At 44.3% G+C, this 18,709-nt stretch overlaps 1 protein-coding gene across 4 annotated transcripts in view; it reads right to left on the reverse strand.

Moving 5' to 3' along the window:
• COL28A1 (collagen type XXVIII alpha 1 chain) overlaps positions 1-18,709 on the reverse strand; it is a 66,742-nt gene that overhangs the window by 43,788 nt on the left and 4,245 nt on the right. For 3 of the 4 annotated variants that reach the window (XM_083469055.1, XM_083469056.1, XM_083469058.1), the window contains exons 3-9: positions 16,775-17,352; positions 11,164-11,220; positions 10,214-10,267; positions 9,952-9,993; positions 8,703-8,729; positions 7,974-8,018; positions 3,522-3,566 (exon numbers count right to left, since the gene is read on the reverse strand). In XM_083469055.1, the coding sequence (XP_083325181.1) occupies positions 3,522-3,566; positions 7,974-8,018; positions 8,703-8,729; positions 9,952-9,993; positions 10,214-10,267; positions 11,164-11,220; positions 16,775-17,352 (848 nt within the window). Of the gene's footprint in view, positions 1-3,521; positions 3,567-7,973; positions 8,019-8,702; positions 8,730-9,951; positions 9,994-10,213; positions 10,268-11,163; positions 11,221-13,886; positions 13,908-16,774; positions 17,353-18,709 lie in introns of all 4 variants that reach the window. The other variant, XM_083469057.1, reaches the window with a different exon arrangement.

Consider the following 18,709-nt stretch of genomic DNA (forward strand, 5'->3'; position numbering starts at 1 on the left):
CTTCAAAGTCCATGACGCCTTTGGTAAAGGCTATTCTCCAATTGGAGTGCTCACAGGCCAGTGGTCTACACACTGATAGTACCTTTCAATACAGACACCCCAAACTTCCTATTACATTTGAGATGAAATAAATATAATATAAACTTGGGGGGGGGGTATAATAAGAATAAGAATAGTATCCACTATTCTTAACCCCAGGAGTTCAATGTGAATTTGAAGGAATTGCTGGAATATGGCTAAAACCCAGTCAGCTTCTTGGTATATCTTATTACTATCTTCTTGTCATATTGACATTCTGGAGGATTTCAAGTGAGTAGGAGCCAATAACATGCGATCAGTTAAGAAGTCAGAGCAAAATAATATTACAGTCAAGGCAATACTAAGACATGTACAGAATATATATGAACTCTGTCCTCTATCTCTAAGCACATGAGCTTGCACACTCAAAGATTTCAGTGTTTACAGAAGAAAACTGTGTATGTACATTGTCAGAAATGTTCTTGTCAGTCAGAACTATCCTGTGGGCAGAAAGAGAATCAGATTCTGGGGTGCAATATCGGTTTGTGGGAAGAGACTTCTCATGGCTTAACATCAACAAGTGCAGTCTCAGAATGAGCTGCTGCCGTGCAAATGTCCGGGAAGTCATTTCCAGGAAGAATATAGGGTGTTCAGACATTACAGTCAACAAGTGTACAATGTGGGTATACAGTAGTTGAGCTGTACAGATCCGCTAATGTACACAAGTCTTGCTAAGATACTGTAATTTCAATTTCAGCGGTATTTCAGGGATATAGCTATACAACAGTGCTATAAGAAGAACTCATCAAACTTTCCGGGAAATCCCTGCTTAAGTCTTGCCTGACGTTATCACTGGTGCTGGTCAGTAGCAGTGTGATTTTCTACCATGGGAACTCCTCTTGATCACAACAAAGCATTTATGGAGAAATACTAGACATTTTTCTACTGGAAGAAAAGCTGAAGAATTGGCAAGGGGGTTCAGCAGTTCCACTGAGAAGTCAAAAATGTTCTCACAGTTCTACTTTAAGCTCAGCACTGTAGCTGCAGAACCAGGACACTGTGACAAGGAGGAGATTGATAGCAGGTTCCCCTTGAGAATGACAGCTTTTAAAAATAATCACACAGAAGGAAAGCTGTGCATTTCAAGAACAGAACAGCACAAAGTTCTCCATTGCTTCAGTTCCTTGGATACAAAGGATATGCTGCCACTGAGCCATAGAAGAACATAAGAGGCCTATAGGGTCGGAATAAAGGCCCAGCATCTGGTTTCTTAGCAACAGCCAATCAAGTGCCTCCAGGAAGCCCACAAGCAGGGTGTGAAGGCAATAGCCCTCTCCTGCTGTTTCCCGTATCTGGTATTCAGATATATATCTTCAGCTTTATCTATTTTTATTGCTTGCATTTATATCCCATCCATCACTTTGGTGATTCCATGGTAGTTACCAATGGGTTATATCTCACTAAGTGTTACTCAAAGTAAACCCATTGTAATCAATAGACTTAAGGTAGCCATCCATTAATTTCAGTGTGTCTGTTCTGTCTTAGTCAAATTTAAACCAATTTAAAAAGCTACTAACAGGGTTTGTTGGACAGAAACACACACAGAGAATTTATACTCAAACACAATGTAGAACAGCAGTCAACAGCCATTAACAAGACCTTCCCCCACAAAAGTACAGCAACAGTAACCAAAATCATTCCAGTAGCATTACAGCAGCAGATATAGCCAACAGAATTTCTCCCATCAGTTTTCACTAAAAGCCTGGGAGAATAAAAACGCTTTTAATTGTCATTGAAAGATGGACATAGATGCCATCAACCATATTCCAGAAGGGAAGGAGCCCCACGGTGCTGTCATGGAAATGATCATATCTTGGATCATCACACAATGTGCCTCACTCAATGACAAAATATGCTTTTTTTGTCACAGCTATAGAGTCATATAAGAACACTACGAGACTGGATTTTTTATTGTTACTCTCCTTCCCTCCCCCCCCCCAACTCTACCTTTCCAGCTGTAGAAGCCATGCTAAACTTTTCTTCAGCATGACTTGTTCTTCTCATATTTACTTATTATTGCGGGAGAGGGGGTTAACTTTAATAATTGCTTTCAAGAAATGTGGTTAGGCTAGGCACAGGCAATGTCGTCCTTCCAGATTTTTAGGACTACAACTCCCATCACCCCTACCTAACAGGACCAGTGGTCAGGGATGATAGGAGTTGTAGTCCCAAAACATCTGGAGGGCCGAGTTTGCCTATGCCTGGGTTAGGCTGACAGGTCTGTAATCTTCTGGCTCTGCTCCACCTACCTTTTATAAACTGGTGTTTATCTGCCTATCTTACAGTCTTCTGGTAAGGAGGCCCACTGTAGCGCTAAGTAGCATATTTTTGTTAGCTGATCAATAATTTTGGTTTCGAGTTTTCAAAGAGCTCTTGGGCATAAGCCATCTGGCCCTGGTGACTTACTAATTTCTAATTGTCTAATAAGTTCATCCCTGTCAGGGAACTGCCATCGGAGCCAGAGGGAGGGCTCCAGAGGAGTTCCGGAGAGCGTCCCGGGAGGGAGAGAAGCAGCACATCTTCTGGGGAAGGAAATCAGCGTAACACCAGTGGAGAAGGGGGGCAGATGGGGGAATCGGCGAGGTGGCTCCAAGACTCTTCGCCGGGATCCAGTGGGGAGAGCTCGGGTCCTCCGATGCCCACACCCTCCCTGCGCAGAAGGCTTCCGCGCAGGGAGGCTAGGCGGAGACTAAGCGTCAAAGAGCTTCTTTGCTGGAAAAAGTTCATGAAACGCCCACTAACGGATTCTGGCAGCGATTGAGACAGTCACGGGCGCGTGGCTGTCCAGACAGAAAGGGTTCACTCAGGCAACCAGCCAAGGGTGGCGTTGATTTACACACAAGCAACCCCTAGAACCATTACAATCCCCTTGACATTTCTATCCAAGTTAGTTCTGAGACAGAGCAGGGAATGCCAGCAAGAAACAACTGATGCATACACAGATAAGACACTGAGGTTATAAATGTACAGAGGCTGCATCTCTTCAGGCTTTGGAGAGGGAGGAACTCACATAAAGGACCATTCAGTCATGTATCTTGAAATGTAGGGCCGGCTCTATCATTCAGCAGAATGTAGTTGCAGATGATGCTGGGCAAGCAGTAGTGGTGAACTGTTGTAGGACAGACCTGTGTGTATAGTGATGTGTGTGCGGATGTGTGTGGGTGTGTGGGTGTGTGATGTTGGAAGACAGAGTTGGGTGTGCTGCCCTCAGGTGTGGTAGAAGATGCTGTTCCATCACAAGTGTTCAACTGCTATCAGTCCAGTCATATTTTGCACATGGAACAGGAGAAGGTGCCACCTAGTTCTGCTGAAGTATAGCCCGGGCACAGATTGACCACCTCTAGCCAAAGTAATCCACATATCACAAGCCAGGTGTCCCCTGGGGTTGAATAATGCAAACGAATAATAATCTTCACATAGAATTAGGTTGTAAACAAACTTACCTGAGGTCCTCTTGGTCCCTTTGGGCCAAAAGGGCCTTCTAGCCCCTGTTTAAATAAAACAAAATAGAAAGATTAATTGCAAGCTCTGATTCAGCCAAGGCTCACTAAAACACTTCTCAGCTCTCTCCCTGCAGCTGTGGTTGCTATTATCTGCACATATAGGTGTAAGGCGGATTTGTCTAAATTTCCCCTTTACTGGTTGCTCCTCCATGCTCTGTCCATTTCAGATCTCTGACCTGAAACTAGGGTTTGTCAATGGGCTACCACAGCCTTGGCCAACCCAGTCATCTCCAGATGGTTTGCACTACAACTCCTCTCTGTCCCAGGGATGGATAGGAGTTACAGTCCAAACCATCTGGTGGGCACTAAGTTGGCGAAGGCTGGTATAGTATAGTTGGGAAACATTCAGCATCATGTAGCACACTGCACTCAAAATATAAGCAGCTTTAGCTGAATGTGCAAAGGGGGAAACAGGACCATGGTAGCAAATCCCAAACCCATTCCCTGTACAGTTGCATGCGCTCAGGTCCTCAAAATGTAGCTGGTGAGGCTGCTGTTTTTTGCAGGGTTCCTCATTGTTATGGTGTGAAACCTAAGACGCTGGCAAGTTAGTAATGTCATGTGACTTTAAGTAGTCAAGCTCATTAAGTTGTTAAGTTGCTCAGTATATAAAGAGTGTTTGTTTTCTCTGCCTGTGGGGCGTGAAGCAAAAATGTCCGAAAGCTCCGGAGGTGTTTCTGTTATCTTTCTGCAATAAACCTGTCTTTGGAAAGACAGGCTTCCCTGTGTCATTATTTCTTTGCTGCTGAGACTCTGAAGCTTGTGCTGCAACAAGAATCTCTGCACTGGACTTAATTAATACTCTGCAAAGAGAGCTGTTGCTGGTGGCGCAGCGGAAGCGTTTACTGGACCAGTACACAAACTCTCTTATGTACAAAGCCTGCACAACATTGTAGGCTGTGAAAGGACCTACAAGAGCAATTCTGCTCCTCCCCATGTCCATTGTACCCCTGTTTGTTGTCATCAGAGCAGGGCAAGTATTCCTGGGGATTGTTACCCTCTAAGAAGGGAAGGAAGGGGAAAACAAAGACTGCTCAGAACCCTTAGGAAGTTAAAAATCTCAGAGTTTCTGGGAGGAAGCCATGACGGTTTAAAACAGATCAATCACAAAATATATTTTGAACAGACGTCAATATAAGATTCTTTCTCTCTAGGTTGCTATGCAGACAGTGCAAGATCATTTTCTTTCTCCTAACAATAATGCCTTGGTTTGGGAATGGAGTCTCTGAAAAATGAGAAAGTGTATCTGGATGGCTGGAATATCGGTCTGCAGCAGAGAAGAGGAAAGGAAGCAGGGCTTTTCAAAGAAGCCACCGCCATCCACGAAGTGTCACCTGGCAGCCATCATTCCATCAGCCTGCCCCAGGGGAAAGGAAGGGCAGCAGGACCCACCACCCACCCTACTGAGAGACCAGCAGCTTTTGGCTCCTGTTTTTCTCCAGCTGTTTCCATTTGATCTGGTCATTAGGGGGGGAAACTCTGAATGGTAGCCCATTAAATCCCACCCAGAGCAGACTCATTGAAATGAATGAACCTGAGTTTGTCATGCCCATTAACCTCCATGGGTCTACTCTGTGTATAGCTAATGACTAACAAGTTATAAAGTCAATCATTCATATCTAAGAACTAATGCTGGAGTTTGCTATTTTTTCTTCTTCCTCTCAATCCCCTTTCATGTCACATCTTTTAAATGGAAAGTCCGATTACAGAGACCATCTTTATTGCTCAGCTGCTCAGGGAGCCTTCTTCGACTGAAAAGGAGGACAAAAATGCTCCCAGACAAGTACATGTTTTCTTCCATCCTAAAGTCAATCATTTTCTAGGCTAAGGAAGGGGAGGGATGGGGGCCGGGATGGAACTCTGTGGTCAAAATATGTGCCCTTCTCCCTTGGGAGCATCACTCTCGTCCTTAGCTTTAGCCCCAGCTGCTTGCTATCTCAAGTGGCCCCCTTTGAACTTGTGAGCCATTGGGCGGGAGGAGTGGGCTCCGCCATCAAGGAAGCAAAACCAGCAATGGAAATAATTACAGCTAAGCTTGGCCTCTGCGGACTTGAGCACACGATCCACATCCAACCTGAATTCAAACAGCCAGCAGTTATTTGCATTTTCAGCTAATATAAAAGCTGTACCCTCCGCTGACTGCCCTTTAGGGAAACCCAGAATTCTGGGCAGTGGGAAACACCAGTAAACACTGATGAATACTATGAAATAAATCTCTCTCCTTTCTTTCTCTTTTTTTTACATTTTGTTGGGACACCCAACACAGTACAGTCAATTATACTGCTGCGCTGATCTTTCCAGATCATAAATGTGCTCCAGTGCTGTGTGTCCCAATCTTTTGCTCTGTGCTTCTGCTGTGTGTTCTCCACGTCTGCTCATTTTCCACTGGCATGATTGCTGCCTCTTATTCTTCTTTCTTTTTTTTAAAAAAAACTCTTCATTCATTTTTGGCAATGCCGCTTCATCTCCTGTTGTAAGTGGGAATCTTGTGGGTGATGAGAACTTTGGCCTGTTCAGAAGTTTCTGCAAGTGCTTAATCCATTATGGCCTTTTAATCCTTTACAGATGTTCAATGCCTTCTCCTTCCTTGCCCTCAGTAAAAACAAACAACAACTAAAATGCTATTTCCTTACATTTCTACAATCTCAACATATGGTCTTTATGTCCATTTTTTCCCCTTTCCATTTTAACTGCCAGCTGCTAACTAATTTTCTTTTAACTTCACACATGTGTACATTTCACATCCTCCCTTACAATGTCTTCGCCTGCTAACCGTGTAAACTGACACTGCTGTATGGCGCTATAAGAACTAAGACTCTGACAGTTCACATGGAGTCCTTCTTAACAAAATATTTAAGCACTAGTTTTCTCTCTCGGCAACCACAAAAACCAGACCGAACAAACAAAACAGGCCAATCAAATTTGATTCTGGATCAGGGATGAGGAACCTGTGGCCCTCCAGATGCTGTTGGACTAGAACTCCCATCATTCCTGCAGATTGGCTATGCTGGTTGGGGGCTGACAGAAGAGCAGCAACATCTGGAAAGCCACAGTTCATTCTCAATTCAGGCTGAATTTGGATTGTTTTATATTTATATTAGATGTACTGATTTTTTTGGTTGCCCAATTCCAGCTCCTTGTTGTGACCCATAAGTGAAGTAGTGACTTGGAGATTAAGTTGGAGGTTACAGTGTCACCGGCTAAGGAGCTGGACCAGGTTCCTGGCTCCAGGCCTGATGCTAGTGACTGGTGAAGTGCTGAACCAGAGGCTACAGGCCTGATCAAACAAACCCCATGACACCAGGATCATCACAGGTTCCTTCTCCTAGACCTGAGAAACTGAGCGCCTTCCTCACAACTTCAGTGGTGCAGGTGGGAGCACACCAAGGAGGAGGTCTTGTCTTTAGCAAGTTAGCCCTAGTTCTCCAAAAGGGGGCAGAGTATCTATTTAAGAAATTTATATACCTCATGTTTCTTACAGCAACAAGAAAAGCCTACAAAATTTAAAACATAGGGTGGTATTCAATTATTTTTTACTCAGAGGACACTCCCTGAAAATAACAGACCTGACTGCACTATATATTTAAAGCACTGTGATACCACTTCAACAGTCATGGCTTCCTCCAAAGCCTCATGAAATCTGTAGTTTGTTAAGGATGCTGAGAGTCGTTAGGAGGCCCCTATTCCCTTCACAAAGCTACCATTCCCTGGGACTGGTTGTTAAACTACTTGTTGACGTGAGTCCATGGGAGACCACTAATGGTGCTTCCCTCAAGTGATTTAGTGATCCATTTGGAGCATATAGAGCAAAGTGGTCCTTAAGGTATAGGAGTTTAAGAAAGGTGGACTGGAAACGGTGACTAAAAAGGCCCCAGTTCACTTTCTGTCTGAGTTGGAGCAAGTTGCTCACCAGGAGCTCTCTGTGGTGCTGCAGAAACCAACCTGCTTTGCTTCCTAGTTCCCCTTGGCTCCTCCATGGGGCCAGAACATGACACTCTTCTATTTATTTATGTTTGCTAAGCACCTTTATTTTATAGGCCACTACAAATCTAGAGAGGTATGGGAATTCTCAATCAGGCCAAGGAAAGCCTGTTCAGGCAGCAGAATCTCAAAGCAACCCATAGAGGTCTGAAACAGTCTGACTATTGCCACGGTGTTCCCAGAGAATCAAACTGGTCCACTTTGACCAATTGGATCCATTTCCATTGATGAAACGCTTTCAAGCTAACAATTAACTAACCTTCCACCAACACCGGTAGGTTCAACGAGAACAGTTATAATTGCCTTTTGCCATTTTAAGAAAAGCACTCTTTGCATTTTCACACAGTGTTCTGAACAGAATTTTGACGCAGCTTGTATGTATGCATATGGCAAGTTGTTTACGGTACTTACTCTGTCTCCCTTTAGTCCTGGTGTTCCGCATTCTCCTCTCTCACCCTGCAAAAAGTATATATTATTGGCATGATTTCATGGTGATGCTTCATTGAAATTTGTTTTTGCATAGGAAGTTGAAATGTCACATTCTCTAGTTATTCTGACAATCTAGATCAGGGTTGGGAACCTGTGGCTCTAGACTACAAGTGCCATCACCCCAGACCACTGACTATGCTGGGTGGGGCTGACTGGAGCTGTAGTTCAGCAATGCCTAGAAGACCAGAGGTTTGCTGCCCCTGATCTAAATTATCAAAACTTCAATCTGCCTGCCCTGTGTTGATAGGGTCATTCTGCAGCTTAGTTGCTAAGTGGCACTGAATTTAGTCATATATGGCTGGAGTTAGGGGTTTCCTGCTACTGTTCTGTTCTTGTTAGAGAGAGAGAATTAAGTTGTTCTGAAGTTTCCTGACCGGTGTGTCCTCTAAGACTATCCTACTTGTCCTTACCAGCCTCTTTCAGTCCAGAGCAGGATCCTAAAGAACACTCTGAAGAAGCTTACAGTGCAAAAGACTCTAGCTTGTGAAACTTTATGGACTGTATTCATATCTCTTCCTTCTTTCATCTGGTTCTATTAATATTATTCTTTTACAACTCATCCCCTATATTTTTAATGCATTGTCTTTGTAGACATCTAATTATAAACTGCTTAATATGGCAATATAAGTAAGCATTTGTGCATCATCTCACCTTGTCTCCCTTATAACCAGCACCTCCCTATTAAAAGAAAAAAATAAAGTTATTTTAACATGACTAATACAATGTCAAGAATATGATAAATAAATATGCTATTTAATCAGCATGGAGGTCAGAGTAATAACCTGGTTGGAGAAAGAATGAAATGCCATCCTTTGAAGAGTGTGTGTGTGTGTGTGTGTGAATAGCATGCTTCTGATCTTCACACAGAGCTCTCTCCATTCATTTAATTGGAGGAAGGCAGTATTCATGTGCAAAGAAATGAATTAACAAATTGGCTCCCTTCATTAAAATCCAGAGAGAAAGGAAGTGTTAGCATTAGCGTTTCCACATGCAAGACAGACTGCTATTTCTATAGGATAGTGAGGCAATGATTATACATCACATACATAAGCATTCTTCCAAAGATTTCAAAATCCATCAATTCTTGGAGGTGCCGTTTAAAGACCCACTGTTTCAATACCACTGGCAACTTGATTTACATTGGGATTGTAGACCTCGCTATATACTATGATTAATATCCTCAGCATTACATTTACTACCTACCGTTCTTCCAAGCAGGTCAAGGCAGTTAACCCAGTTCTCCCAACGCCGCGAAGTAGGTAAGGTAGATAGAGAGAATGGCCAAAGATTACCCAGTGAATTTCATGGTTGAGTGGGGGTTTGAATCTGAGTCTTTCCAGTCATAGTCCAGCACTCTAACCAGTGAGGCTTGTTCATTTGGGCAAATGAAACACTGCCCCACCAATCTCAGTCTGCCTTTGGCGAGCCCCATCTGCCTGTCTTCTTAGGACTTAGGTAGTACCAGCCCAGGGGCAAGAACTGCCTATCAGCTTCCTCCTCCTCCTTAGTCTCCTCATTGCCCTTATAGAACTCAGCAATGAAGAAGACAAAACTGTCATTAGTTGGCTCTTCCCACCATTAGCTCTGTCTCCAACTCACTGATGGGCTCCCTGCCTTTCTCCTACCAGCTGTGGTTAGACACAACTCCACCTTGATCTTTCTTAACCTTGGGCAGTGCAGCTAAGTCTTGCATAGGCTGCTGTGATGTCTGAGATGATAAGTTAAAGGCCGCAAAAGGAGCTACGATGATGACTCTGCTTGCAAAGTCCCACTGTGACAAAAGAGCGTATCAAAAGAAAGAGAGGACAGTTAGAGAGGAGACAGATTAAAGAACAGGGCTTGTGACAAAGCAGAAACACACTTCACACTGAATTATTGGAAATAGCAATAATTCACGTACCTCTGCACCTTTTTCTCCAGGCTCTCCTTTCTCAGCCTCACCCTGGAAAAAAGGTAGAAACCAGTGAAAATATTTGGAAATATTATTTCCTTTTATACTACACTTACACCCAACTTTGACATAGTCTTATTAAAAAATATAACAGTCAAGACCAGGGCATTTTTTTTCTCAGCTGGAACTTGCTGGAACTCAGTTCTTGCACCTCTCAGGCAGGCCCCATTGCCATTGTAAGAGAACAAGGGAGGCGTTCATGGTGATTTACCTTTTCTCCTTTAGTTCCTCGATCACCTTTATCTCCTCTGCCACCATGACCACCCTTGAGGGGACAAGGAGAGAGAAATATCATTAATAGAGCAGATGCCCTCTTTGTTTTGAGAGGACATAGAGTTGCATAAAGTTTGCACACCCCAATTTCTGTGAATCAATGCAATTTTAGAAATCATTACTGGAACTGAAATGCTATGCATGGCTCCAAAGTGGGGAAGAGTGTGACCAGGTGACCTGTGTCCATGCTCAGACAGCTGCCCGGGTCCTAAATGTTGATGAATAACTACAAGGTCCCTGCTTTCTCTCCCTTCCTATGGTTCTTTATCTTTAAACCACATTTGGACTGGACAGTCTGTCAAACAGAGAACTCCTTAAAATGGAGGAATGTACCCTGTAAAGCAGACGCGGGTGGCGCTGTGGGTTAAACCACAGAGCCTAGGACTTGCCGATGAGAAGGTCGGTGGTTCGAATCCCTGCAACGGGGTGAGCTCCCATTGCTCAGTCCCTGCTCCTATCCACCTAGCAGTTCGAAAGCACATCAAAGTGCAAGTAGATGAATAGGAACCGCTCTGGCGGGAAGGTAAACAGCGTTTCCGTGCGCTGCTCTGGTTCACCAGAAGCGGCTTAGTCATGCTGGCCACATGACCCGGAAGCTGTATGCCGGCTCCCTTGGCCAATAAAGCGAGATGAGCGTCGCAACCCCAGAGTCGGCCATGAATGGACCTAATGGTCAGGGGTCCCTTTACCTTTACCTTTACGCTGTAAAGCAGAACACATGCATGGTCAGCCTAACTAAACGTGATGCTTTTAATACTTTCTTCTTGAGTGAACAAGGCACACTTAAACATATTATTGTCTCCTTTAAGCTTTTATGTGTGATAGTTTGCTCTTATAAACTATAAGCAGGAAATCTGAAGGTTCCTACTGCCCATCATATATACTCACAGGTGGTCCTGGAGGTCCTCGGTCTCCCTTCTCGCATTCACAGCTCTTTTGCTCACACTACAGGTTCAACAGAAACAGCAATGTTAGAATTTCACCTTTCCAACTATGAACGTAATTGTCCCAAATTATCCCAGGATACTAATGGTTCATTAGTCTGGTAAAAACCTGATACTATCCACCAGAAATGGAGAACTAGAGTTAAGTCTCATCTCCGACGTAATGCTGGACTTTGGCGGCTCCCATAATCAGAAAGAAGTTCTTACTGGACCCCAGGAGAAGGGAAGTGTCTTGTCTATTATATGATGTAGAGCTCTGGTGCCTGCACAAAGTCAGGCTCAGCGCAAGGCCATACAGAAAGTGCCTGCCCTTCTCCTTAGCCTGGAACTTAAGAAGAAGAGCGTGATCTCCAGCTTGTCCTCACTCTTGGCTTCAGAGCCACTTGGAAACAGTGAAAGGTCTTGCTTCTTCTGAGTGCCTCTGAAGCCAAGGGTAGCATCGAAGTTGAACCCTGGTCCTTATGGGAACGCACACAAGTTAAGTGGCAATCACCCACAAAGACTGGCTACATGAGGCCCACAAAAGTGTGTTGGGTGTGGGTATAGCTATGGGTATCACAGTGTCCATGCACCAGGCAGTAGAATGCAATTACAATTTCTCAGAGACTGACTAGATGTCATGGCAACACAACCCATGTGCCTACATTGTAGGTAGTGCAGATTTCCATTGAAGTCTGGGGGCAAGTTAAAGCCCAGGGGGGCTAGACAGGAGACATTTATTTGATGTGATCTTCTCTCAAAATACTCCCCCCCCCCCAATTTTCAGATGACTATCAAAACCCCACTGGGAGAAAACTGGCTGAGAAGAATTGAACACGCATACCACACTATTGCCCACCTTACAGAGCAATCCACACCCCTTCTCACACTTGATAGGAAATTGGTAGATCACCTGGATCCATGACATCTAGCTCAGCTCTCAACATGCAAAACTCATGCGCAGGCAAAAGCACATGTGCTTTTATCATCTTGCATCTTGCCTGGTTACACAGAAGTGCTTCCCCTGTGGGAAGTTTTGTCGCATCCAAAGTGGCCTTGATTCCCCAATGGAATGAAATCTTTTCTATTCCCTTCCCTTGCAACTTCCCTTTCATGCCTCTGTTGGCTTCTTGCTTCTGAGAACAAGTCACTCCGATTCCCACCCCTGCATCCGCTCCTCTGGTCCCAAAGGCCCAGGCAGCCACCTTGAAATGGAGGAATGCTCCTGACCTTTAGTCCTTGCACAGCTGCTTGGGCCTCTCAGAGAAAAAAAAAACACTTCCATGCTGTTTCTGTTTGATCTATTCCTCTTAAAGAGATAAAAGCGGCATACACACCATACATTTAAAGAACATTTTCCTCTCCCTCCACCCGCAAGGAATCCTGGGAAATGTGGGTCAATCAATCCCTCTTCACAGCTCTTGGAACTGTAGCTCTGGGAGGGGAATAGATACTCCCTAACAACTCTCAGCACCCTGAACAAACTACAACTCCCAGAATTTTTTAGGGGAAGCCATGACTGTTTAAAATGGTATCATAGCACTTTAAATGTATGGTGTGGATGCGGACTATATTTTACTCACAGCAGACCCATCGAAGTTAATTAACATGCCTAAGTTAGGTCCTTTCCTTTCAGTAAATTCTACGTAAAGCTTATTTTGTTAAGGGTGCTGGGAACTGTTGCTCTGTGAGAGGTAAAAACTACAGGTCCTGGGATTCTGTGTGGTGTGTGTGGAATGTGCTTTAAATATATGGTGTATACACAGCAAAAGATAACATTGTGGGGGGGGGGGAGTTCCATGTTTATGCTGATCTGTGGATGATCCTCGGGGTCCTTTCCAATACTACAGTTCTATGATTCTATGATCTCAACTACATTGCTTGACTGCAGCTTGCTCTTACAACAATTCACTTGTCCCAGTACGCAAGGAGAAGAAACACACAAAGTGGAAATGGAAATGGTAGAAATGATGGACGAAGGCAGAGGTTTTTAAACTGTGGCTGCCAACCTTGCGCCCAGAAATCTCCACGTAGTTGCAGTTGGAACCACACCAGAAGCAAAGCGCGCCTGGCACCTGGCTAATTTCTAACAGCGCATGTGCCATTCAGTGGAATGGCAATATTGGGTTGTGTTGGTTGGAAAGAGCGCATGTTGATGATGATGGTAGCGATGGCATGTATTTGGGGGGTGGGGCCAGCTGAATCATGGAGGAATCACATGATTGTGCACATGTGCACCCCTTTTCTTATGAGGACGTTATCTTTTTGCAGGGAAATGTTATCTGAGAATCAGCATATATTTCCCCATGAAAAGTGGGACCTGCAACAAAACATTGCAGTGTGCAGAGCTGCTGATCAGGAGTCCATACTCTCCATTTCATTCCTCTTCCCACCCAGTTTTCTTCACCCCCCACAATAATCTAGCATGTCATTGTCACAGAACATGTTCAAGTCATTGGTCTGTTTTTGTGTGTGTCCCTTCATCCCTCCATTCTAAAGCTTCCCCCTTAAAGATCTTTTTTTTGTACTTCAGCAAACCTTCCCCCTCATGCCTGTTGATACCTCATGGTTGTGCATGTGCGAATGGTGCTGTTTTGACTACAAAGTCAACGGCACTCACAGCTTGAACACTGGAAATGGAAGGGATGATGGACATGCCACTGAATACTCAAAAGCTGATCAACTTACCCGCTCATCAAATAGAGTTGCCTGGAAGATAAAACAGTTAAATATATATATATTAGCATGACGTGCCATTTCAACTTAGATTTGTCAGGTTAACAACAATGTTTATTTCAGACATTTATGAATCGCTTTTCAGGTAAATCTCACAAAGTTGCTTACATATTGGAAGAATAAGCATTACAAAAACAATATCATAAAAAGTCAAGGTGCAGCAGGAAAAACACTTCTGGAAATAGCGAAGTAAACCTGATATGATAGAGTCATTAGCTCTGTTTACCCAAACTTCGTGGTGAGTATGAATATGTAAAATGGAACAGCAAGGCTCAAACCCAGCTGACTATTAGAAGATCAGAACAAATCCCGTCCGCCTCACTTATTCCTTTCCGTAATATGTTTTCTTCTAATGAGCCACTAGAGGCTCATTTCCTTATTTGTCATGTATGTATTCACAACTTCTGCATCCAGTTCTCCCTTGAGAGCTTCGGTCTTCTACAATGTCTAATATTTCTTGCCGTCTGACCTTACCACATCCTGTTCTTCTTCTGTGTTTCTATTTGACAGCAAACTGCTAATCTTTCTCATTATGCCATGGCATAATTAAGGGGCATAGCTCAGTAGTAGCGCATTTGCCTTGCTTGTAAAGAGTTCTGGGTTCAATCCCCAGCATCTCCAGATAAGAACATAACAAGAGTCTACTGGATCACACACCAATGGCCCATCTAACCCAACCTCCTCACACTGACCAGCCAGTTGCCTTTGGCAAGCCCACGAGCACAACCTGACCACAAGAGCATTCTTCCCTCCTTCTGTTTCCAGCCACAAGGCTTCATTCACCTGAGCCACAGGCCACTGCTGGCCATGGGGGAAGATCTCCATAGGTTCTGCTATGACAGACCAGCTTCATCAGGCCTCCTCTGCCTGCAACCATCACCTGCAGGCAGCCATTCCAGCAGTGGGAGAGCTGGGAAGCAGAACTCAAGTGCATCCACTCTGCTGTGACAGGCCAGCTCCATCAGGCCTCCTCTCCCCTAATGGTCAACCCGGGGGCAGACTTTCCATCAGTCGGGGGAAGAGTTATGGAGCAGTGCTCGTCTCATCACCATCAGGCACCTCCTGCCCCTGAACTGTGCCAGCTGGTCATTATGGAAACGGCTGCTTAGAAATTGGTGCCAGAGTTGGGATTTGGGTTTTCCTCTTCCCTCCCTGTTCCCTTTCCCATGTGTGTCATTTCCATTTTTAAGATTGTAAGCCTGTGGGTAGGGTCTGCCATGTTTTGATTGCATGTAAGATGCTCTGGGAGCATTTTTGGCTGAAGAATGGGGTACAAATGTTCTAAATAAATGAGTAAATAAGACCTGAGCAACATAAGCCTTCTTTCCCCACGTGAATGTTCCCAATAACATGTGCTGCCCCATTCATATGTTAAAGTTAGCAGAAGAGTTGTGTGTGATCTGAATAGGCACAAGGCTGGAATGCTACTGTTTCAAGCCACCGTGTGTCACAGGAGCTGAGCAGGATTGGAGAGCTTACATGGCTAAAGTCATTCCTGGTCACCATATTGATTGAGTGACCATTTGATTTTTATTTATCGAAATTTATATACCACTGGATTGGGTTTTTTGTTAAAAAAATAAAACCCTCTAAGCTGTTTATGGGGGGGGGGGATAAAATATTGAAATTACCAATAAAAAACAGTTAAAAACAAGCATTTAAAAATATCCAAAAGATTATTTTAAATCAACGGTAGCTGCACAAAACTTCTGCATGTTTGGATAAAGGAAAAGGGTAAAGGGACCCCTGACCATTAGGTCCAGTCACGACCAACTCTGGGGTTGCGCGCTCATCTCGCTCTATAGGCCGAGGGAGCCGGCGTTTGTCCGCAGACAGTTTCCGGGTCATGTGGCCAGCATGACTAAGCCGCTTCTGGCGAACCAGAGCAGCACATGGAAATGCCGATTACCTTCCTGCCAGAGCAGTACCTATTTATCTACTTGCACTTTGACGTGCTTTCGAACTGCTAGGTTGGCAGGAGCTGGGACTGAGCAACGGGAGCTCACCCCGTCACGGGGATTTGAACCGCTGACCTTCTGATCAGCAAGTCCTAGGCTCTGTGGTTTAACCCACAGTGCCACCCGCATCCCTCATCCCTGCATGTTTGGATAGGCTTGCCTAAACATCAATGTTTTGAGCAGGTGCTGAAAAGAGTACAGTGAAAGCGCTAGCCAGATGACAACACACAGTGTTGATGCTGCCATGTTAAAACATTGGTTCCTTACAACTCCTTCTTTCTTAATTATTCATTTATTTGCAGCCATTGTATGCCACTTCATAACATTAACTTCTCTGGGTGGCTTACAATCAATGAGTAAGAAAAACAATTTTCATATGAAGAAGCCACCCAGAGTGGCTGGGCAACCCAGTCAGATAGGTGGAGTACAAATAAATTATTATTATTATTATTATTATTATTATTATTATTAGGCATGAATCCATACAATCAAAATAAGCAAAAAATGAAATCATTGCACCCTCAAAATTAAAGAAAACCCCCTCAGATTTAAAAACTGAGAGGCCCAGGCCACATCGGGTTTTTTAAAAGGCTTAGGTAAACAGAAAGGTTTTAATTTGGCACCAAAAAGATCACCAGGCAACATTCCCTGGAATGGCTGTTCCATAACTGGGATGCCACTACTGAAAAGGCCCTGTCGTTGGTGACTACTATTGCTGTGGTATAGCTCAGTTGGTAGAGTGTGAGATTCTTAATTTCAGGGCTGTGGGTTCAATCCCCCTGTTGGGCAAAAAGATTCCTGTATTGCAGGGGGTTGGACTAGGTGAGCCTTGTGGTCCCTTCCCACTCTACGAGTCTACGAAACTATTACTAGAAGAAGAACCCTTAAAAAAATATTACTTACCAATTGGTCCCGTATTTTGTCTGACAGGTTGGGATCGTTGAGGATGAGCACAGGCTTCCCGGGCGAATCACCAGATATCGAACGCAGTTTGGCTTGATTGGCAACCTTAGAAAGGCCAATGGTGATGAACGATATTCCAAGGGCCCGGGCTGCTTCAGATATGCCCTGCACATCAGGAGACTTTGGGTGGTCGATCCCATCCGTCATCAACAAAGCCACTTTGACACCTATTTTACGGCCTTCTGTTTTGAACAACTGGGTAGCGTTGGAAATAGCATAATAGGAATACGTGCCGTGCCCAATAAAGGTCATCCCAGTGACTTCCTGCTTAAAGGTCTGCAAGTTTCTCCATTCGGTAAAAGGATGGTCGATTTTGACCGAACTGCTGAACTGCATGATTGCCAGTCTGAAGTCGTACCTGCGGACTCTGGTGGGCTTCATGAGGAAAACCTTGTCGCTTAAGGTGGTGACGAACTCCTTCTGCTTATCAAACAGGACATCTTTTGCGCTTTCGGAACTGTCCAGGACGAAGATGATATCGATGAAGCAGACGGAAGCTGCGGAGGGCAAGATGGGACAGAGATCATTCAGAAACGGGGAACAAAGCCGCAGTGGGAGAAGACAAAAACATGGGGTGGTTTCAAATAGAAAGGGAAGAGGTGAGGGCAATTCCAAGCCAGTTATAGGTTCTTCTCATTAGATGATGGAACAAGCAGGAGTCAGCGGTGGTTCTGCTTGCGGGTTTCCAAAGGCATCTGGTTGGCCACTGTGAGAACAGGATGGTGGACTAGATGGGCAGTTCTTATGTTCTCAATTCACATGATAACAATAATATAATGGTAATAATAAATTTTATTTATACCCTGCCCTCCCCAGCCAGAGCCAGGCTCAGGGCGGCTAACACCAGTAAAATTACAGTAAAAACATAATAGAAAAAAAACAACAATTTAAAATACAGGTTAAAATGCAATTTAAAACGCAGCCTCATTTTAAAAGTAGCCCATAGATCAAAACCATAAGGGGAGGGAAACATAAGGGTCAGACTGAATCCAAACCAAAGGCCAGGTGGAACAGCTCTGTCTTGCAGGCCCTACGGAAAGATGTCAAGTCCCGCAGGGCCCTAGTCTCTTGTGACAGAGCATTCCACCAGATCGGGGCCAGTACTGAAAAGGCCCTGGCCCTACTTGAGACCAACCTAACCAGCTTGAGACTTGGGACCTCCAAAATGTTGTCATTTGTGCCCCTTAAGGTCCTCCGCCATAATAGTATTGCTGAAGTAGGGATTGGAAGTGTTGATTTTAACATAGGGCTGCAGTCCTTTACTATAGGCATGGGAAACCTGCTGATGTCTGAATGTTCTCTTATTAGTTCATGACTCCATGTACATACTGTATGTTTTCTGATTGTGAATTAAGAAAGAGTTCAACTGTGTTATATAAATATTGTTAATATACTATTAGCCTATGTGTTTCTTTCTGTTTATCAGACCGTTCTGTTTTACAACACAGAGGATTTTTTTGTTGCAAGACGTCTGAATGCTGTCGGACTACGACCTCCATCACCCCGACCATTGGTCATGCTGGCTGGAGCTGTTGAGAGCTGGAGTCCAACAACATCTGCAGGGCCATTAGTTTCTCACACCTGCTTTAATATGCCGTACACTTCATACAATCAGGACAGCCTGCATATTGCTGAAGGCAACCTTTTGTGCACTGCATCTATTTACATTACAATGGCTTCTTCTGCTCTGTATTAAAGAAAACCCTTAGAAGTTTGCCTGATATGTGTGTATTATAGGGAAAATGAAAAGAGCAACAACTAGAAATGAGTCAGTTGCCTGAGCTGGATGGGGCTGCACTGCCCTGAAGAAGCAGGCATGCAGTTTGAATCTAGGGCTGTCCCGGGAAGCCAAGA

The sequence above is a fragment of the Podarcis liolepis genome, assembly GCF_965112155.1.
Source record: "Podarcis liolepis genome assembly, chromosome: 12".
Lineage (NCBI taxonomy): Eukaryota > Metazoa > Chordata > Lepidosauria > Squamata > Lacertidae > Podarcis > Podarcis liolepis.